Source organism: Protopterus annectens, chromosome 10.part0 (assembly GCF_019279795.1).
Source record: "Protopterus annectens isolate FY-2018-M chromosome 10.part0, PAN1.0, whole genome shotgun sequence".
NCBI classification, from domain to species: Eukaryota; Metazoa; Chordata; order Ceratodontiformes; family Protopteridae; genus Protopterus; species Protopterus annectens.
In genome coordinates, this window is record NC_056744.1 from 1831623238 (window position 1) to 1831646900 (window position 23663).

Consider the following 23663-nt stretch of genomic DNA (forward strand, 5'->3'; position numbering starts at 1 on the left):
CTTGGGAGGCCTGGCAGGAGGATAGTTCCTCTGTAACTCAGGGATAGGAGACACAAAAAGATGTTTAAAATATCCAAGAGAAAAGCAAAGTCTTGCAGGACCTTAGCAGTCTCAAAAAGATGTTTATTACCCAAAGGAGCATCCAACAACTTGAACTTAATGTCCTCAGACAGAAACTGAAGATGAAGCCAAGAACAGCACATCATGACGGACCCAAAAGCCACAGCCCTGGAAAGGGCAACAGCAGCATCATAGCTCCATTTGATAAAGAGTGATGAACCACTTGAGAAGTAGAACCTAACATGGAGAAGGCACAGGATTTGCCTTCAGAATCAGAGAGTTAACAAATAACGTGACAAGCCTAAGTAATCAAGGCCAGAGCACACCTGGTCATGTGGGTCTGGTAATTAACAGCCCTAAAGGCAAAGCAGAAGCAGTGTAAACTCTTTCCAATGTGCTCTATTGCCCATAAGGAAGAGGGCAGAAGTTTAGAAGGTTTGTCAGAAGAGACTGACACCACAGCAAGCTCAACAGAAGGACTATTAAATAAAAACAGACAATCCTCAGGAACCTTATTGAACCTATCAGGTTTCTTAGGACCAGGAGGCTGAGAATCAGCAATGAAAGTATCCAACAAGGCAGCCAACACAGGAGGAACTGCAGATGGTTTAAGAAGTATCCACCTGAAGCAACTCATGATGAGATCTTCTCTGAATATCAAACACTTGAGAAGAAGAATCCCACTTGCAGGGCTAAGACTCATCAGAACCATAAAGGCATCTGTGAACAGGAACAAGGACTGGTGTCTGAATCCTCATCCAAGGAATTCAGTTCCCCAAGCCAAGGAGAAGGTGGTACCTATAGCTTTTGAGGCTGCTTCAGGACCACCAAAGCACAAAATAAGCCCTGAGTAAACTCTTTGGTTCATAGGTTGGTACTAGGCTATCAGCCCTAGGGCCATAACAATGGCTATTTCTTCCCACACTATTTACTTCCCTGCCATTCCTTTGAGGATATTTAGGACTGACCAAAACAGGCTTCATTTTTTTTTGTCTTTTCTTGGAAGAGATTTCAGCCCTGACAAAATACCAGGAGGTTCAACTTGACAAGATTCAACAGAACCTCCTCCCTGACCAATATCTACAGAAACCCTCTAGGACCCTCCAAGAAATCAACTGCAGCCCTCCCCCTCGACATCTGGAACAGATGCCTGCAAAGCCTCAAGAGGACATATAAAAAGATGGATCCATGCTGGCCTCCAATGAGGTCACAGCAAAGGAATCCTATGTGGACATTGAATGACCTACGGAACTATTATGAGCTTCTAAAGAGATGTCTGGTGGAGGCTGGGCAGCTAGAAAATCCAACCTAGACTTCCTGGCCTTCTTAACTAGATGGAGTATCTCAGTGTTGTAAGATTCTGCCATGGTACCCTGGGCTAACTGTTTAAGCCATTGGTTTTCAACATAAATGGTCAGGAAAAACAAATGGCTTCTGAATGTGTCAGGCACAAACGCCTTACAGATAAAGTATGGTCTAAGTACCCCAAATCTGCTCCTACACTGATGAACCAACACCAAGGTACTTACCTGGTGGCTAGGTATTCAGACCACTAGCGATAATGGAGTTTGAACTGGCGGAAAGACGTTCTAGGTAGCTGCATCCATACTTCTCTTTCATGCCCTACATTCTGTGCAGGGAGTGTCCAGTGTGATGTATGGCACAAACATCATTGGGCTTTGGTATACTGACAGTGTCAGGTTGCCCTGGGCAGGAGATTCCTTCCGTTTAGATACTACAAACCAGTGAAATAGAAGGAAATCCCACCCAAGTTAACGGTCAGTAAGAGTTTCATAGATGGAAAAAATAATTAATGGCTTTAGAGAAAGAGAGAAATGCAAACATTTAAGTACTTGGAGGGTAATGTTTCAATTTTTTAACAGAGTAGGTTGGGGGCAGGAATAAGAGAACATGACCATTATATTCTCTGGCTACACCGCTGATCACAGGTGCCATTGCTGTTCTGAAACCAGGTTTCAATAACCAAGCAGATAAGCATTACAAAAGCCTGTAAGGAATGTAGCTTGTTGTTTAGGCTTCTAGCACTGAGCAGTGTTGTCTTTATACAGTCCTGAGTTTATCTGGTAATGTAGGTAACTGGAGGAGACTGACCTAGCCTCAAAAGGCACTACAATTAGTCCTGATCCAATATATGGCCAGGGACTATTTGTACCTTGCCTACTACTCCATTAGAGACCCTATTGCCCTTTTATCTCCACAAGTTCCCCAGCTCAACCACCATAACCACAGACCTAAACCTTCAGAAGAAGCAAAATGTGATGGAGAACAGATTTATTATGCAACAACATCTCCCCTTTTACAAATAAGCTACTCCAGGAGTTAAGCAGTGGAATACATCATCCTTCTAGAAGGTACAAGTGACCGGATAGGTACCCTCATATCTACCCCATGACTAACTGGCCCTTACCCTCTTTGAGCAATGGGGGGGGGGTCAGTCTGAGGGTGGGTACTGACAAGGCTTGATTGTCACAAGACTAAGCTACCTTATATACAAGAAAAAGCGGACAGTCAGTTTGAGTGCTGTGCAACAATACCATGACTAAACACCAGGTATGACCTTAAGAGAATCTTGCTGATTTATTACATTTGCCCTGCTGCCCTGTAACAAAGAGAAGGCTGACAAAAGTTACATGAAGACCACGTTATTTACTCAGCAAACAGATAAGTATACAAAAAGGTCCAAACAAATAACTTAACCAGGGCCTCCCTCCTGTGGTCACATAAGTGGATACCACAAGTCCAAGGTATTAAAAAAAAACACACAAAAACACATTACATTATTCAGAAATGCAACCAGCTACACTCTAAACATTCACCGCTATCAGAAAATTCTATTTCAGAAGTAAAAAAAAAAAAAGAAACCACCACTACAATGTGATGCAAATGAAAATAACTACTTACAAAAGTTCTGCCACTTCGCCCACTTCTCCCACCATAGCTAGAAGCAGATTTCGTGGCTTGTGGTACTGGTTCCAATCACGCTCATCTGTAAAGTCAGCATGTATCTGTCGTCTAGGAAAAACAAAATAATGCTTGATCCTTTTTACTATGTAAATTATCAAACTACAGAAAAAACTGAATGAAGCACTATACGTTCCAAGTTACATCAGACAAAGAATTAGGTCTCGCTGTGAAATGAAGTGCACCAAGTAACAGATTTATGCTACATTGAGGTTCGCGATCCCAGTGTTACACCTGTTGCTCTACATTCCAGATTAGGACTTGTAATGGGCATCAGCTGCACAAAGCGAGCGGGGCAGGAATAACTAACGGGTCTTTCCACAAAGCGAGCGGGGCAGGAATAACTAACGGGTCTTTCCACAAAGCGAGCGGGGCAGGAATAACTAACGGGTCTTTCCACAAAGCGAGCGGGGCAGGAATAAACCTAACTACTGTAGTCAAGATAGTCATGTGATTGCAGTCACTCAATTTAATAGCACATTTTTCAAAACTCTTTTATACTGTGAAGTGCATTACTATTTTTTTTTTTTAACTAAACACATTAAAACAAAAGAGAGGACTGAAGAATTCTCCACGGTTCTAGTAAATAAAAATGGACCTGGAGGCGTGTCAGTTACAATCAGTACATTCTTAAAGTTTCCTACAACCAGTATGTATACAGGCCACTAAAGAATCCCTCTGCTCTACAGAAACTGAGCTGCAGGATCCTAAACTCCAGCACCTTCTGGGGTACCACAAGTGACACTGCAGGTAACAGTCTCTAGGCAGTGCAGACAAACAGACAGAATGATGTAGGAGGGTGAAATGCCAAGGAAGATACCCACACATTCTTGCCCTGTTTTGTTAGTACAGAAGCAGATACGAACAAATTTACTCAAGATTTTATGATGGCAAACCAGGGACTGAAATTAAAGTTTGAGTAACCAACAAGCTGGGTTAGTGATAAAGTACAAAAATACAGGTTACACAACTTTTCACACTATGCCTCCCATGACCACAGGTCAGGTCAAGAAGTGTTAACAGGATGCATGAATTTGAACCCTGCACATTAAGTTACACCACTACGATTGCAGGACTATCACCAATAAGATGCAAGAATTTGAACCCCTGCACATTAAAGTTACACCACTATGAATGCAGGACTTTCACCAATAAATGGTTCAAAATTACTGACAACGTTTTTAGCATCATTTCTCACATTTCTTCAAGTGTTGGCTTTGCACTGAAAGTGAACCTCTTGGGTCTCCGTAGTTCACTAGTGCCTGCTAGTTCTGACGTCTGCTGCAGTCTCTCGATTCCATTTTCTGTTGAACTTCCCTCACTTTCTAATCTGGAGCCTGAATCTCCATTTGGCAGTTCCAGCTTACATTCTTCTGATGAAGACATTCTTGGCCTTTTTTTGGTTGGTGCTTCCATTGTTCAAAAGGATCACAATGCTCTGAAATCAAAACAGAACTTTATAAGTGAAGGAACACCCCTACGAAAGAAAACCATGCAGTTTTTAGCCTGGTTACGACCAAAATGATGCTATACAATTAACCTCTACAAGAACACGAGTAGAGATGAAAAGCTACAAGAAGCTTAACTTTCATACCAGTTTCTTGACGAGCACAGCTTCCCATCACTTAAATTTCTCCAGTGTTCCCAGTAGGAGCCTCCACTATGCCTTTATATCAATGTCTGTGTCCCTTTTTAACACAACAGAAGGGGTGGCCTGAATTGTGCTGAAAGCACTTGACACTTCAAAGCCCTTTTCACTGGCACTACAATCCATTTCAAATTTACTGTTGATGCTTTATTTTTACAAGTTATCAAAGAGCTGGTTACCTAGAACACTTGCCAGCACACTTTTTATTAATGGCTCCTGTGCTTCAAAGGATCTTATTAAGTCCGTTACAACTGCCTCATGTACACAGACAACCTTCTCCTCCTCCCAACAAATTCCAACACGTGAGAGATGCAACCATATAGCCAAACTGGAGGCTAAGCTCTCTCAACTCAGTACTGGTGTAACCAGTCAGGAGGAGAAGGAAACCACACTCACTACAATTCCAGTCTCACATAGACCTACCATGACAACAAACCAAACGCATACACACACAAAAACATACTCAGAGGCTCTAAATAAAAATCTGCCTAAGCAGCAGAGACCTCCAAAGCAGACACCCAAGCAACCGCTACCCCAACACATAGCTCACAAAGCCAGTAACAGTCACAACCCTTAAGGCTAAACAACACACCTGATACACTTGCAATAGGTGACTATCGTCAGGCACACGGACGTCCCGCTCACCAGGCTGAACAAGAAGGTCACGGTGAGCTGCCTGTCGGGCGCTAGGATCCGCCACATAACACAAGCACTCAGGTCACTCCAAGGCAAGTACAAATATGACTCAGTCATTGTCCATGCTGGTGTGAATGACCTGAGACGTACCTCCCTGGACTGCATGAAAAGAGACAGGAGCTCTCTGAGCATGTAGCCCAGGCCGGTATGACCCTGACCTTGAGTAGCATCTTACCCTCACCAAAAATTATGCCACAATATGAAGACAAGATGATCAATTTCAACAATTGGCTTAAGTATTGGTGTCATTCAAAGGGGATCCAATGCCTGTCAGCCTGGGATGACATGCTCGACAAGCCACGATGCTTCGCTAGGGACGGCTTGCACCTGTCACCCCTGGGCTTTCGGATATTGGCAAAGGCTCTTGCTACCCGCATAGTGCCTTTTTTAGGCAAGGCTCAAAAGACAAACCCACCTCCATAGGTATCACAAGGGATAAGAAACTAAGAGTAATGCTACTCAATGCCAGAAGTCTAAACCTCAAGATGCATGCACTCGAAACTCTCCTTAGCATGGAGAGCATAGATATCTGTGCAGTAACAGAAACCTGATTCAAGGCTCCCGAGAGCACCCCAGCACTACCAGGTTATACCTCATACCATGCTTTTCAGCCCCAAAACATGGACCGAACCACAAAAGGAGGGGGAGTATCAATATTCGTCAAAGATACCCACACCTCCAGGTTGGTGGCACAGCACAAAGCATCAGTGCCTATCCATGTGCAATTAACAGTGGGTAAAACTGCCTTCCAGTTTATAGCCTGCTACAGACCACCCTCCCAAACACAGGAACCCCACTCGGCCTTCCTGAGAATACTGGAAAATATGAAGGTCTCTCCAAACACCATTATATTGAGCGACTTCGACTACCCAAACATAGACTGGGAGCATTACTCTAGCTCCAACACCCTAGCCCAAAGGTTCCTAGAATTTATAAACTCTAATGCTATGGAACAACTTGTTACCACTCCCACAAGAGGGGAAAACATACTGGACCTGATCATCACCAACATGGGGACACTATGCTCCAAACCAGAAGTGTATCCCTCACTGGTAAGATCAGACCATAAACTAATCTCACTGGATATTCACATCCCGACCCCACCCCCTGCCCAGAAAATCACAGTGAAAAACTTCTCTAAAGCAAATTTCACACACCTCAAAACCGAGGCGGAATCCTTCAAAGCCCCCGGGCCTGTGGAAAATACGGCCCAGACCGCAGAATCCTTTATAAATGCATTCTATGAGCACCTTCAGGAATGCATGGATCATGCAATCTCAAATAAAACCAAGACCCAATCCTCCAAAGGCAGACGTCCTGTCTGGTGGACCCCAGCCATAAACAAACTATACAACAGAAGGAGGAAGTTACTACATGATAGAGCAAAATCCCAAAAAGGGAAGGCATCTCTGATCAGTATTAGCAAAAAACTACGGGCACTCATAAAATCGTCTAAGGCCAGCTTCGAGAGAAAAATTGCACAGGACACCAAGGATAATCACAAGGCTTTCTTTAGTTATGTTAGGAACCTGGGTGGGAATTCCCAGATATGCTCAGAATTAGTCCAAAATGACAAAAAATACACCGAGCCCACAGACATTGCCAACATCCTAGCTGACCGGTTCAGTGCAAACCCCCCCCCTCCCCACCAAAAGGGCAAATATCTATCCCAACAGAGTGCTGCCCCCCTGACATCTCAGATGCTCTGGTAAGAGCCGCCCTCTCAAAAGCAAAAAACACAGCATCAATGGGACCAGATGGTGTCCCAGGCTGCATCCTACATGAACTCCAAGAAGAGCTAAACCCAAACATAAACGTACTGTTCAATCTTAGCCTTACTACAGGATATGTACCTAAAGAGTGGCGTACAGCAACAGTGGTCCCTCTCCACAAAGGTGGTGCCTCAACGGATCCTGGAAACTATCGCCCCATAAGCCTGACTAGCTTGGTCTGCAAAGCTATGGAAAGGATCATCATGGACCTCATAAAATAAAGATATTGGGGACCTACAGACACTGGATCCTACCCAGTTTGGCTTTGTTAAGGGCAGATCCTGCCTCTTAAACCTGGTCGATTTCTTTGAAACAGTCACCAAGGCCATTGACGAGGGGAAGGTGGTCCACACAGCCTACCTGGACCTCGCAAAAGCCTTCGATACAATACCCCACTCGGGCATTATAGATAAGCTCACCAGTTTAAATATAAACCCCTATGTCACTAGATGGGTTGCAAACTGGCTCAAGGACAGAACCCACATGGTTAGAATTGCTGGAGCCATGTCAGATTCTAAACCAGTTACAAGTGGCGTCCCACAAGGCTCGGTCCTGGGACCTCTCTTGTTCCGTATATATTTCTCGGCGGTACAAGCCAACACGGAAGGACTGTGGCTGACCTAGTTCGCAGATGACTGCAAACTGTGTGCCATAATCAACTCTCCAGCCGACAAGCATCCTCCAAAAGGGCCTCATAGAAACAGACAACTGGTGCCAGAGCCATGGCCTCAAGCTAAACGCCAAAAAGTGTATAATCGGTGGTAATACATTAAGTACGGAAGAAGTCATTAGGGACCTGGGGACCCAAGTTGATAGCAATCTCTCATTTGACAACCACGTGGCCAAAGTGGTTAGAAAAACATTTTATATAGCCCACCTAATCATGAAGGGATTCACATCTAGATCAGGGGAGGTAATCGTGCCTCTTTACTCATCCCTCATCAGGCCCATAATTGAGTACAATGCCCCTTTTGGGATGTACCTTACCAGACACTTGCAGCAACTGAAAGACCCCAAAAGTATCTCACCAAGAGGATCAAAGGGCTCAAACAGATGCCATATGCTGCCCGGTTAAAGAAACTCCAGCTCTACTCAGTGGCATACCGCCTGCTCAGAGGCGATCTGTTCCTGACGTATAAAGCCATGTCCAACCCGGAATTAATTGACATGCTGCACCTCAGAAAATCCAAATCCCATCGAGCTACGCGCTTGAGAGACTTGAACCTCAGCACTGAAATAAATAGGACATGCTGGAGGGACAGATTCATAACCCAGAGGCTCCCTTCACTCTGGAAAAAAATCCCAGTCCAGGTTAGGCAGAGTCCCACATTGACTCTCTTCAAGAGGAATCTTGACGAGTGGATGTGAGATCGTAGGTTTACCCCGGCTATCACTTCTGTGTCACTGTTAGACAGAGGCACAGTACACTAACCTCAAAAAAAGGCATAGCAAAATTAATTTAAAATGGGTGGCGAAAGCCAAACACACTCTGGCTGGGCTTATAAATGCCCTAGGGCAGATAGCCTAGTATGAACCTATGAACCATCAGCAGCAGCACTGTAATTACACTTGTGCATGTGGGGGGGGGGGGGGTTGCACTGTAGTTAAGGGCATCAGGTTGGCCATGTGTGGGTGAAAGCTACCGCTCAATGCCATTACGGCAGATTGAGTAGCACTGCCATTTCACACCACTTTGTTCTACCAGAGTTCTGTTCTAGCTTGTTCTGTTCTAGCTTTTTACCTCTGTAGATTACACATGTCCTCCCTGTATGTTATCCCATGCCTCTAAACTGTCCAGATTTTTGCAGAATGTCAAGATTTTTTCCTCGTATTTGCGATCTATTTGTTTTCTGGCAGACCACCGAGGACTAAAGTCACTAAATAATGAAAGACATTTGAGTTTCAGACGTTACAGCCTTCAGAAAATGCATGCTGATGCAAAACCTATTATTCTGAACTTTAGGTGTAAAAGAACAATATTTAAAATCGGACCCTAATTTGAGCCTCCGTCCCCCATTATTTTTGGCTCCGTCCAGACACGAAGAGGTTGAGAGCTATGGATGTGACCTGGTCAAAAACATATAGCAGGTGAAATATAATTCCTACAGTTTTCTTGATGGTGAATGCGCACTGTGTGTGCAAAAAATCATTGATTTTTGTGTGCACACAACAATGCCTGGAACATGCACAAGTCTTCTGGTATTACTAACAGTGCACTTAGAAGGCAATTACATTTTAAAACTAGGGCGTAAAATAACACTACAGGACATTCTGGCACTTGAAGCTTCTATGGGTCTGATACTCCCCACACCACAAGACTGCATAAATAGATTCTGACAGACTTGGTGGAACCTCTGCTCTCACCCCCCCCCCCCCCACCTATTCTAAAAAAGCCCTGCTCACAGAAGTACAGAAGGTTGCCATAGGTTGTGTGGGGCACTAGGGATGGGGTCTATATTAAATCATCGAGCGAATGATGATCAACCCCAGGTAAGAGAAAGCTTACAAACACGAACGTTTAGAACAGTGATTTTTTTTTCCCTTGGGAATTGCTGTTCCAAAAAAACTTAAAACAAAGTGGGAGACTTTGCCCCCCACACTTAAATATACCAACTCCGAGATCGCACTACAGTGATGAAAATGGCAAAGTAACGGATGTGGCCAAGAGATTTATTTCCCAGAGAAACAATTCACTTACATGCCGTTTCGTCATTTTGCCTTTTCAAGTTTGACCAAGACGCATTCGAAAGAATGCATCTTCGGTCATCTAATAGGAACCCCTAGGGGTGATGTGGTTATTTTTTCTTCTTTAATTTTCATCACAATAGTATGACATGATTGACAAGACCTCAATGCTTTGCCAGAGATGGCCTGCATCGGTCACCCCTGGGCTTCCGGATACTGGCCAAGGCTCTTGCCACCCCTATAGTGCCTTTTTTAGACTTGTGTTCCAAAGACCAAATTACCACTATAACAGCTAAAAACAGATGCAATCTGAGGGTCATGCTAACTCATAATGCACTTGCTCGAAGAAATCCTTAAAATGGAGATCATCAACATTTTTGCTCTAACAGAGACCTGGTTCAAGGCAGCAGAAAGCACCCCTGCACTACCAGGCTATAACTCATTCCACACCTTTCAGCCGCAGAACTTGGACCGAAGCTCCAAAGGCGGTGGAGTTTCCATATTCATAAAGGATGCGCACAGCTCCAGACTGGTAGCCCAACTTAACGCATCAGAGATATTTCTGGTGCAGCTAATATTGGGTAAGACAGCGATTTAGGTCATAGCCTGCTATAGGTCCCAAACCATGTCCCAAGACTCGCACACCATGTTCCTAAGCACCCTGGAGAATATTAGGGTCCAACCTAACACTCCCATACTGGGCAACTTCTATCTACCCCTCCATTAACTGGGAAAAATACTCATGTACTAATAAACTTGCCCAATGTTTCCTGGAATTCATCAATTCCAATGCCCTGGACCAGCTCATTCTTACCCCCACAAGAGGTAAGAACATCCTTGACCTGGTCATTACTAACATGGGCGACCATTGCTCTACACCAATAGTCAACTCCTCCCTGGTTAAATCAAACCACAAACTTATCACCTTGGAAATCCACACCCCCCCCACCTCACACACAAAGGTAACCACCATGAAAAACTTCTCCAAAGCAACCTTTGGGCTCCTAAAAACAGAGGTGGCTAACTTCACGGCACCCATGCAAATGGATAATAGCTGCATGAACGCTGAATCATGCACCAACACACTGTACACACTGTATGAACACATTCACAAATGCACGGATTTCGCCATACCCAATAGAACCAAGACACTTTCCTCCAAAAAAATGAAGCCAATCTGGTAGTCCCCTGCCATACACAAACTCTACAACAGGAGGAGGAAACTGATGCGGAATAAGGTGAAGTCCCAAGACTGGAAAAACTCCCTTATCAGCCTCAACAAAAAGTGGAGATCCCTCATCAAATTCTCTAAAGCTAGCTATGAAAACAGAACTGCAGCAGATAGTAAAGACAACCACAAAACCTTCTACAATTATGTAAAGAATCTCCACAGCAATATTTGCTCTGAGTTACTGCACAATGGAACCTCCTATACCAAGCTTATATTGCCAATATACTGGCTAACAGATTCAGCGCCAACTTTACCCCCCCCCCCCCAAGGACCAATCACAATACCAGTAGATGGCCAGGCACCCAGTATTACTGCTGTACAGGTTAAAACAGCACCGTCCAAGGCCAAGAATTCAGCTTCTATGGGACCTGACAATATCCATGGCTGTGTTCTACATGAACTACACCGTGAACTAGTACCTCACCTGTGTGCCTTGTTCAATCACAGCCTCACCTCAGGCTTTGTCCCTACTGAACGGCGCACTGCTACAGTCATCCTTCCCCACAAAGGAGGAGTGACTATAAACCCTGGGAACTATCGTCCCCTTAGTCCGACGAGTCTGATATGGAAAGCTATGGAACGTATCATCATGGACCTAATAAATAAAAATATAGGGAATCTCCAAACTCTGGATCCCACACAGCTTGGTTTTGTGAAGGACAGATCATGCCTGCTCAACTTGGTCGACTTCTTTGAGTCGGTCACCAGAGCTGTGGATGAAGGCAAGGTGGTTCATACAGCCTACTTTGATCTGGCCAAGGCCTTTGATACCATCCCCACTCAGGAATCATAGGAAAAGCTCACTAGGTATCAATCCCTGTATCACTAAAGTGGGTCGCAAACTGGCTCACAGATAGAACCCACAGTGTGTGAAAGTAGCTGACTCAAAGTCAGACTGCCAATCAGTCACAAGTGGAGTCCCACAGGGTTCGGTCCTGGGTCCTCTCCTGTTTGGCATCTACTTCTTTGAAGTCCAGGCCAACACGAAGGGACTGACTGACAAAGTTCGCAAACAATTGCAAGTTGGGAGCTATTATGAACTGCCTAAGTGATGTTGACATCCTACAGAAAGGCCTCACTGTGACCAATGACTGGTGTCAGAACCATGAGCTTAAGCTCAATGCCAAAAAATGTGTAGTCATCCTCTTTGGGAAAAACACGGGTCCCATGAATTACCACAGCGATGGTAGTCCACTGAACACAGAAGGAGTTAAAAAATATCCGGGAACACAGGTTGACAGCAACCTCTCTTTTGACCACCACATTGCCAGCGTGGTCCATGTGGCACATCTCATTACTAAGGGTTTTGCATCCAGGAAGAAAGAGGTCATTGTCTCCCTCTACTCTTCCCTCATTAGGCCAATCATAGAGTACAATGCCCCATTTGGCATGTACCTCAGCAGACACCTGCAACAACTGGAGAGGCCACAAAAGTACCTCACAAAGAGGATCCTAAGCCTTAAACACTTGTCCTATATGGAAACACTCAAACTCCCAACTATTCTCTGTCTCATATCGCCTACTTAAGAGGCAATCTCTGCTTGACTTGACAAGCCAGGTCTGACCCAGCTCTGTTATAAATGCTACATCTAAAGAAATCCAATCCCTCTGCACCACACACGCTCCAGAGACCTCAACCTCATTACCACAATCAACAGAACGTGCTGGAGTGACAAGTTCATAACCCAGAGACTGCCCATGCTTTGGAATACACTTCCCATACACATCAAACAGAGCACCTCACTGGCCCTCTTCCAATCCACTCATCAAGATTTCTGTTGAAATAGAAAATTCACCCCAGGGATCACTCCAGTGGTTCTACTCGACAGAGGCACTGGGAACCAAGGTCAGGTGGCACGATGCCAGAGTAATCTTATGGGCTAGGCTTGTAAAGGCTCCAGGGCCATTAGCCTAGTACACACCTATGAACCTATACAACACAGGTGTGCACAAGTGGCAGTTACAGCTTGTGTTGACTGTGTGGTCACAGTTTCTTGACTTTTCTCATGGACCTTGAAAAGTGTACACAGAGGGTTAGTATAGCTTGTACATGGGACAGTGTGCCGTCTACGAGCAACAAAGTGGAATCCATACATCCACAACCCCTTTCCCATTTTTGCACATGGGGTCAGGGTATAATTTCAACAGTGACAATCCAGATACATTACTGTAACGATATTTTTTTTCATTTTCCCCAGAATCACACAGGGTAGGGATGAAGAGCTTGGAGGCAGCTATGTACGTGTATGACAGTAATACCCTGAAATAAATGACTGGGGCCATTTCAACCTCCGTGTTTATCCTAATTTAACACAGGAGGAATGCAGAGGCAATGGCTATATTTTTTTGGTGGCGGGGTGAGGCAGGCAGTATTTCCAAATAGCATTTGCATATTCTCACAAACAATTGTCCTGTTTGTTTACTGGGAGCTGCTATTTTAATCAGCTTTTAACATTAAGACTTGGGCACAACAAATCTTTCTTGGGGCCCTGGCTCGAGTTATTTCCTAAATGGTTATTACATGCTGTCTTGACCAAGTAAGTGGAGTTGAAAGGATGCCAGAAAGCTACAGCAGCAAACAATTTCTCTTCAACCCATCAGTGATGAAAAGAGGTTGTGCTAAAAGGAAAAAAAAACTTTAAAGGGCTTATCAGGGCATATAGAAAGTCGCATCTTTTTAAAAATGCTGAAAAGTACGGCAGAATCTGAGAATATCACAATGTGCATGATGTGGGGGGATTAAGGGGCCATTCACGGTTAGATGGGGGTGAATCTGTGTGTGCAGGTATGGAAGGTGAAACAGTAAGTCAGTACCATGCACAGAGCATCATTTTTGCAACTAAATGCCAGTCATTGCGAACGTCCCTCTGTGAGACTGGCAAACATGTGACACATACTCATACAATGCCTTGGAGCAATGCTGCTGTAACTACAGTCTGAACATACTACTTCTAAAACTCTGCAACATGGTCTAAAAGGCTGCTTAGGGCTAGAGGCAATAATAGGAGGAAACTTTAGACTAGAGGTGTCCAGGAGTCCCCCAAAATAATAGCAACAGCCCTGGTCACAATAACCCAAACCATAGGTAGCATAGCTCTCAAACAGTTATCTCCCAAATCAGGAACAATGCCACAAATAATCAGGGACACTTAAAATACTAACCTGCCAAATAAAAAATATGCATTAACATTCACTTTCTTTAGCAAGACCCTACTAACGATTTCATAATTTATGAAGTATAATCCAGCGTCATTGCTCCACAAGTCACCAATTTTAGGAAGACCATAAGAAACCTTTCAGCAAAATCAGGGGCAATTGAGACACGATAGATACCTGTAGCTATTACAGTTTTGATCTCTTTCAATAAGGGATTGATAAGGCATCAAGAAAGGCTAACGATTGCGCTCATCTTGGAGAGATACCACCCCCAAAGCAACCCAATGCAAATACAATCACCACAGCCCGAGCACCCCACAGTTATACCCAGTAAGACCCAGTGCATTACCTGATTAATGCACACCAGCAAGCATTACCTGGGAGCTCCTGAGGATCCGGGCTACCGTCCACCGTAAAGGTCAACAATTCAAACCCGGATGATGACAGTGACCTTAAACCACAATAAATTGTCCGGACACATCAACTATAATACAAAATAACCTGGAACGTATAGATTGACCTACTAAACAGGTCAACATACAACAAACCGTTTATCAAACACTAACAGAGCAGCAACTCACAAAACGCGCTACAAAGTAACATTTACTAAGGCGCGCCCCCAGAAGGGGCGGGGCAAGGAATGGCAGCCAATGAACGCCATGGCGACCTGAAGTCCACGTGAAGGCTTCGCGCCGATTGGAAGGACGCAGGCGCGTTTAGCATTAGGAGTAACGTGCTTCTGGTTGTATATTTTGCAATTCATTTCGCCATGTATGTTTACCTTTGCTGTCCTGAAGTCACACATGTACATTCTTTATTAAATAAACGTACTAAGCTCATTAAAAGTGAATTATCCCTCATCAACCCTAACTTCTGCGTCTGATATGTGAGCACTTATAGTGAGGCACTGAAACCTAAGTGCATTTATGCCATTCAAGCTATCTTATAGGTTCATACTAGGCTATCTGCCCTAGGGCATTTATAAGCCTAGCCAGAGTGTGTTTGGCTTTCGCCACCCATTTTAAATTAATTTTGCTATGCCCTTTTTCGAGGTTAGTATACTGTGCCTCTGTCTAACAGTGACACAGAAGTGATACCCGGGGTAAACCTACAATCTCCCATCCACTCATCAAGATTCCTCTTGAAGAGAGTCAATGAGGGACTCTGCCTAACCTGGACTGGGATTTTATTCCAGAGTGAAGGGAGCCTCTGGGTTATGAATCTGTCCCTCCAGCATGTCCTATTTATTTCAGTGCTGAGGTTCAAGTCTCTCAAGCGCATAGCTCGATGGGATTTGCATTTTCTGAGGTGCAGCATGTCCATTAATTCCGGGTTGGACATGGCTTTATACGTCAGGCACAGATCGCCTCTGAACAGGCGGTATGCCACTGAGTAGAGCTGGAGTTTCTTTAACTGGGCAGCATATGACATCTGTTTGAGCCCTTTGATCCTCTTGGTGAGGTACTTTTGGGGTCTTTCCAGTTGCTGCAGGTGTCTGGTAAGGTACATCCCAAAAGGGGCATTGTACTCAATTATGGGCCTGATGAGGGATGAGTAAAGAGGCACGATGACCTCCCCTGATCTAGATGTGAATCCCTTCATGATTAGGTGGGCTATATAAAATGTTTTTTCTAACCACTTTGGCCACGTGGTTGTCAAATGAGAGACGGCTATCAACTTGGGTCCCCAGGTCCCTAATAACTTCCTCCATACTTAATGGTTTACCACCTATGTGGTAATTTGTGGGCACTTTGTTTTTGCCAAAGGGGATGACTATACACTTTTTGGCGTTTAGCTTGAGGCCATGGCTCTGGCACCAGTTGTCTGTTTCTATGAGGCCCTTTTGGAGGATACTTGTGTCAGCTGGAGAGTCGATTATAGTGCCCAGTTTGCAGTCATCTGCGAACTTGGTCAGCCACAGTCCTTCCGTGTTGGCCTGTACCTCCGAGAAATATATACCGAACAGCAGAGGTCCCAGGACTGAGCCTTGTGGGACGCCACTTGTAACTGGTTTGGAGTCTGACATGGTTCCAGCAATTCTAACCATGTGGGTTCTGTCCTTGAGCCAGTTTGCAACCCATCTAGTGACATAGGGGTTTATATTTAAGCTGGTGAGCTTATCTATAATGCCCGAGTGGGGTATTGTATCGAAGGCTTTTGCGAGGTCCAGGTAGGCTGTGTGGACCACCTTCCCCTCATCAATGGCCTTGGTGACTGTTTCAAAGAAATCGACCAGGTTTAAGAGGCAGGATCTGCCCTTAACAAAGCTGAACTGGGTAGGATCCAGTGTCTGTAGGTCCCCAATATCTTTTTTATGAGGTCCATGATGATCCTTTCCATAGCTTTGCAGACCAAGCTAGTCAGGCTTATGGGGCGATAGTTTCCAGGATCCGTTGAGGCACCACCTTTGTGGAGAGGGACCACTGTTGCTGTACGCCACTCTTTGGGTACATATCCTGTTGTAAGGTTGAGATTGAACAGTAGTTTTATGTTTGGGCTTAGCTCTTCTTGGAGTTCATGTAGGACGCAGCCCGGGACACTGTCTGGTCCCATTGATGCTGTGTTTTTTGCTTTGGAGAGGGCGGCTGTTACCTGAGCATCTGAGATGTCAGGGGGGCAGCACTCTGCTGGGATAGATATTTGCCCTTTGGGGGGGGAGAAGTTTGCACTGAACCTATCAGCTAGGATGTTGGCAATGTCTGTGGGTTCGGTGTATTTTTTGTCATTTTGGACTAATTCTGAGCATATCTGGGAATTCCCACCCAGGTTCCTAACATAACTAAAGAAAGCCTTGTGATTATCCTTAGTGTCCTGTGCAATTTTTCTCTCAAAGCCGGCCTTAGACGATTTTATGAGTGCCCGTAGTTGTTTGCTAACACTGATCAGAGATGCCTTCCCTTTTTGTGATTTTGTTCTATCATGTAGTAGCTTCCTCCTTCTATTGTATAGTTTGTTTATGGCTGGGGTCCACCAGACAGGATGTCTGCCTTTGGAGGATTGGGTCTTGGTTTTATTTGGGATTGCATGATCCATGCATTCCTGAAGGTGTTCATAGAATGCGTTTATAAAGGATTCTGCGGTCTGGACCGTATTTTCCACAGGCCCGGGGCTTTGAAGGATTCCACCTCGGTTTTGAGGAGTGTGAAATTTGCTTTAGAGAAGTTTTTCACTGTGATTTTCTGGGCAGGGAGTGGGGTCGGGATGTGAATATCCAGTGAGATTAGTTTATGGTCTGATCTTACCAGTGAGGGATACACTTCTGGTCTGGAGCATAGAGTCCCCATGTTGGTGATGATCAGGTCCAGTATGTTTTCCCCTCTTGTGGGAGTGGTAACAAGTTGTTCCATAGCATTTGAGTTTATAAATTCTAGGAACCTTTGAGCTAGGGTGTTGGAGCTAGAGTAATGCTCCAAGTCTATGTTTGGGTAGTTGAAGTCGTCTAATATAATGGTGTTTGGAGAGACCTTCATATTTTCCAGTGTTCTCAGGAAGGCCGAGTGGGGTTCCTGGGTTTGGGAGGGTGGTCTGTAGCAGGCTATAAACTGAAAGGCAGTTTTACCCACTGTTAGTTGCACATGGATAGTCTCTGATGCTTCGTGCTGTGCCACCAACCTGGAGGTGTGGGTATCTTTGACGAATATTGATACTCCCCCTCCTTTTCTGGTTCAGTCCAAGTTTTGGGGCCGAAAAGCATGGTATGAGGTATAACCTGGTAGTGCTGGGGTGCTCTCGGTAGCCTTGAACCAGGTTTCTGTTACTGCACAGATATCGATGTTCTCCATGCTAAGGAGAGTTTCGAGTGCATGCATCTTGAGGTTTAGACTTCTGGCGTTGAGTAGCATTACTCTTAGTGTCTTATCCCTTGTGATACCTATGGAGGTGGGTTTGTCTTTTGAGCCTTGCCTAAAAAAGGCACTATGGGGGTAGCAAGAGCCTTTGCCAATATCCGAAAGCCCAGGGGTGACAGGTGCAAGCCGTCCCTAGCGAAGCATCGTGGCTTGTCGAGCATGTCATCCCAGGCTGACAGGCATTGGATCCCTTTTGAATGACACCAATACTTAAGCCAATTGTTGAAATTGATCATCTTGTCTTCATATTGTGGCATCCTTCTTGGTGAGGGTAAGATGCTACTCAAGGTCAGAGTCATACCAGCCTGGGCCAAATGCTCAGAGAGCTCCTCTATGTCTCTTTTCATGTAGTCCAGGGAGGTACGTCTCAGGTCATTCACACCAGCATGGACAATGACTGAGTCATATTTGTACTTGCCTTGGAGTGACCTGAGTGCTTGTGTTATGTGGCGGATCCTAGCGCCCGACAGGCAGCTCACCGTGACCTTCTCCTTGTTCAGCCTGGTGACTGGGATGTCAGTGTGCCTGATGATAGAGTCACCTATTACAAGTGTATCAGGTGTGTTGTTTAGCCTTAAGGGCTGTGACTGTTCGGCACACTGGCTTTGTGAGCTATGTGTTGCACGTGTTTTGTTTTGGGGTAGCATCTTGTAGCACTGCAAACTATTCAGCTGTATATAAATGAATTGACCATTCTACCTACACTTGTCAAATCTTTTACTTGTATTTCTCAAATGAAAATGTTAATGAAATGTTTTACTTTCTATTTTTAAGTCAAAAATATTTACTATGTATTTCTCTAATGTAAATCAAATGGCCAAAGTACCAATGCTTTTCTCAAATGTTTTATATGTTGTTAACTGTACTAGTTTGTGGAGCTTTACTCCCCAGGCCTCAACTGAAAATGGGTTCCTGATCCAGTTGGACTTTCCTGGTCAACAAATGCCAAATAAATAAATAAAAAATAATGCCTTCCTTCTGACTCCTTGTGATTTTAAAGGCTTGCATCGTAACAATAAACAATTATATTTGGTTTTGAAACCTGACGCCGTTTCCTCCAGCAAAGAATGTTAACCTTGATACCTGTTGCCACTTGCAGCCATAAAAGTCATTCTTAAAAGTGCACTTCTGTTATCTAAGACATATTTTGTATAACAATAGTTACAGAAGTGGCCTAGACGATTGTAAATATTCTTTGCTGTTTGAACCATAAAGTTTCTTAGACGTGCTAAAAATGTATGCATTTGGGCACATTTGAGTATGCTTAGCTACATCCCTAAAAACAGCACTATGATTCAAAATGCTGAGAGCCCCTCCCCATCCACTAATAACAGTCAGTCGTGCTATTCAAATTACTTGAGTTTCAAGGGTATGCAAATCAGCTAAAAGCTTCCAGGCCTGCGGTCCACAACTGCATTTTATCCATAATTTTCCTACCATAGTGTTATTTTTCACAGTTTCAAATGCATTTCTGATGTCACTTTCAGTAATGTTTCACTATTAGAAAAAAGGGAAAGCAAGCCTGGACTAGAAGCATACAGGGATAAAGACCCACATTAACTAGTGGCATAATAGGGAGGCTGGGCGTGTCCATCCTGGGGGGGTGGTGGTCCCTACCTGGCTTGTGACACCTCCAATGATAGACCCTTCCATCAGGAAGCCTGTGATAGAAGCATGTGGGCATGGCTGCTCCAAGCCAATAACAGTAGCACCTGATGGCACATGTTAGGATACATGTATATGTGCATAGACTTGGGGGGATGCTTAGAAGCACTTGCCGCAATGTAAGTGCTCATGACCTCCCCCCTCCCGTGGATGACTGAATGATCTCCTCAGACAGGGTATGTCTGATCACAGGTGTGACTTGATGGTCAGCAGGCATGAGGCCAAAAATGACCCCAAAAAATCTGTAACAGTTTTTCTTTTATTAGATACTAACTCTTAAAAAAGGAAAGTCTTTTCATGGAGTCTGCATAGTATTTAGCTGTTGTAAGCAAAGCTGATATCTGCAACAACCTCAAAGGAGATCTCTACACTGATCATCTTGGGACATACATTAACACTTATTTGCAGAACTCAAAATTACAGTGGCACAGTGAATTTCTCACATAAATATTTCACATCTTGTGAAAAATCCTGCAACCCAGTATAATAAAAATGGGTAACATTTTCCTTTCTCATAGCATAACAATCTCTCCTCATTTAGTGGCCACAACAGCAAAATACGTTTGTATCACCTTTTTCCCTTTGAGGTATTCACTTCTGACATCAGTGACACCATCAACAATCTCCAACTCACTTCTGGCCTCAGTGACACCATCAACCATCTCCAACTCACTTCTGGCCTCGGTGACACCATCAACCATCTCCAATTCACTTCTGGCCTCAGTGACACCATCAACCATCTCCAACTCACTTCTGGCCTCGGTGACACCATCAACCATTTCCAATTCACTTCTGGCCTCAGTGACACCATCAACCATCTCCAATTCACATCTGGCCTCAGTGACACCATCAACCATCTCCAACTCACTTCTGGCCTCAGTGACACCACCAACCATCTCCAATTCACTTCTGGCCTCAGTGACACCACCAACCATCTCCAATTCACTTCTGGCCTCAGTGACACAATCAACCATCATCATCAACTATCTCCAACTCTCTTCTGGCATCAGTGACACCATCAACCGTTTCCAATTCACTTCTGGCCTCATAGACACCATCAACCATCTCCAACTCACTTCTGGCCTCAGTGACATCATCAACCATCTCCAATTCCTTTCTGACATCAGTGATACCATCAACCATCTCCAATTCACTTCTGACATCAGTGACACCATCAACCATCTCCAATTTACTTCTGGCCTCAGTGACACCATCAACCATCTCCAATTCACTTCTGGGCTCAGTAACACCACCAACCATCTCCAATTCACTTCTGGCCTCAGTGACACCACCAACCATCTCCAATTCACTTCTGGCCTCAGTGACACAATCAACCATCATCATCAACTATCTCCAACTCTCTTCTGGCATCAGTGACACCATCAACCATTTCCAATTCACTTCTGGCCTCATAGACACCATCAACCATCTCCAACTCACTTCTGGCCTCAGTGACATCATCAACCATCTCCAATTCCTTTCTGACATCAGTGATACCATCAACCATCTCCAATTCACTTCTGACATCAGTGGCACCATCAACCATCTCCAATTCACTTTTGGCCTCAGTGACACCATCACCCATCTCCAATTCACTTTTGACATCAGTGACATCATCAACCATCTCCAATTCACTTCTGACATCAGTGACATCATCAACCATCTCCAATTCACTTCTGGGCTCAGTAACACCACCAACCATCTCCAATTCACTTCTGGCCTCAGTGACACCATCAACCATCTCCAACTCACTTCTGGCCTCAGTAACACCATCAACCATATCCAATTCACTTCTGGCCTCAGTGACACCATCAACCATCTCCAATTCACTTCTGGCCTCAGTGACACCATCAACCATCTCCAATTCACTTCTGGCCTCAGTGACCCCATCAACCATCTCCAATTCACTTCTGACATCAGTGACCCATCAACCATCTCCAATTCACTTCTGGCATCAGTGACACCATCAACCATCTCCAACTCACTTCTGATGTCAGTGACACCATCTCCAATTTACTTCTGATATCAGTGACACCATCAACCATCTCCAACTCACTTCTGGCCTCATTGACACCATCAACCATCTCCAACTCACTTCTGACATCAGTGACACCATCAACCATCCCCAATTCATTTCTGGCCTCAGTGACACCATCAACCATAGCCAACTCCCCTCATATCACTTCTCAAGACAGCTCCTGCAACTTCTCAGTTGTATTCCGCAGTATCTTCATAGGATCATAGGAGGTTACTTGGCTAATGGCCCTGGGGCCCTTCCAAACCTAACCAAGAGTTTATCCCCAATCTTTAGCTTTTTACTCATATCTTGGTTCTTTGTTTCAATTCTCTTTATAACCTCTGTTTACAATGAGTCTGAGATGATAATTTGCAAATTAGGTGCTGACATTAAATGTTGCGAAGTATCTTTTGTAAGCCATCCAAATTCAAAAACAATCTTTTCATCTTCTACATTCACTGTACCTTAACTGTTATTAAACATTCACCTTTGTCTTGCAATATGGATCTGGTCCACACCACACCTTGCTCCTTGAGATTCAGTCCCCTATGACTGTACAGGAAGTTCCTTTCCAGCACCACCCACAGAGTACTGGAATTTCTGCATTGCCCTGGCAAAATTTCCCATAGTTAGTATGTATGAATGCCACTTCAGGTCTCCATTGAAAATAGGTCACAGGCCTATTGGAACTAACCTGGTCAACAAAACATAAATAAGTGACATATAAATGCACTTTGAAACAGCACGGGATGTATTGCATGGCAACACAACTGTCAGTGTGCAACAGATAGTATTAAATAAACATAACAGAGATATGTTTGAGACAAGAACAATGTAACAAAAGTACAGAGGGTACCAGCGACAATCCTACAAATGTATTTAAAAGCAAGAGCACTCAAATAAGCAGTGAAGGGATCAACATAAGTGAAAAATAATATCACCAGCACCTTCTTCATGTTTTCTGTTGCTCTGGGTTCCACATTCCAGATTGTAAATTACATACATGTTTTAAAGGAATAGATTAGGATTGCTTTGACTGATGTTTAAACCTGCTTTCTGGGAAACCCATTTAGATGCAGAGTAGAGTAGGACTATAGGTCAGCATGCCGCCAGACCCCCCCATTGATGCTAGCTGTTTGACACCTGCAGCAGATGTACAACATTTTGTAGCCCCATAAGTTCCCCAGTTTTCCCACTGAAAGAGAATACAAAGGATTAGTCCAGATAAGATGGAAAAACAAGGACCAAATCCCAAAGCTTAGAGGTTAGTCCTTTATGTGAATATTCCTGAAAGGCCTGTGAGGATTTACCAGCTCAGCACCCTGTGGAACCTCATTCGGGAGCATGTAATCTCATCAAACGTAATTTCGGCGAATGCAAATACGGCAATTGCTGTTCACTAACATTACTTTTGCTGACAATAGTGCTTGCTTTTTTCTCCACTGTAGTGTGACCTCACTGTTGATTTATTTATTTATTTATTTATTTAACATTTGTTGGCTGGGAAAGTCAGACTAGGACAGAGCCTATTTTTAGCGGAGGCCCAGGGAGAAATGCTCCAGACACATGTTTTTGTAATATAAGTCTGGGGGTGTGGGGGATGTCCCCTCACATGGGTGCGCAGGGGAGCTTGCCCCCCTGCAAAAAAAGTTGTTGAGTTGCTTGTTGAAGGTGGTTTCAGTGAGCAGCTTTTGTTTCTTTTTTACCCGTTTGCCGACATTACCTTCAGTGACTCATAAATCCCCTCATTCTTAATTAAATATTTTTATTTCTAACAAACAAAAAAAAAATGACAGGACACCATGAGCTGTAGAACTATATTTAATAAAACCCTTTCACCTGAACTTCGTCAGGTCTGTCTAACAGAGTGGCTTGTTGAGTAGTTTACAGTCTGATCATTCAA

At 44.2% G+C, this 23663-nt stretch overlaps 1 protein-coding gene across 3 annotated transcripts in view; it reads right to left on the bottom strand.

Moving 5' to 3' along the window:
• Positions 1-22270, bottom strand: part of DCTPP1 (dCTP pyrophosphatase 1) — a 33133-nt gene extending 10863 nt beyond the window's left edge. Inside the window, exons 1-3 of one of the 3 annotated variants that reach the window (XM_044086691.1) lie at positions 22248-22270; positions 4241-4480; positions 2983-3093 (exon numbers count right to left, since the gene is read on the bottom strand). In XM_044086691.1, coding sequence (XP_043942626.1) covers positions 2983-3093; positions 4241-4458 — 329 coding nt within the window. In that variant the 5' untranslated portion in view covers positions 4459-4480; positions 22248-22270. Of the gene's footprint in view, positions 1-2982; positions 3094-4240; positions 4481-14579; positions 14859-22247 lie in introns of those variants that run through there. The other 2 variants (XM_044086690.1, XM_044086689.1) reach the window with 2 other exon arrangements.
• Positions 22271-23663: the final 1393 nt, after the last annotated feature.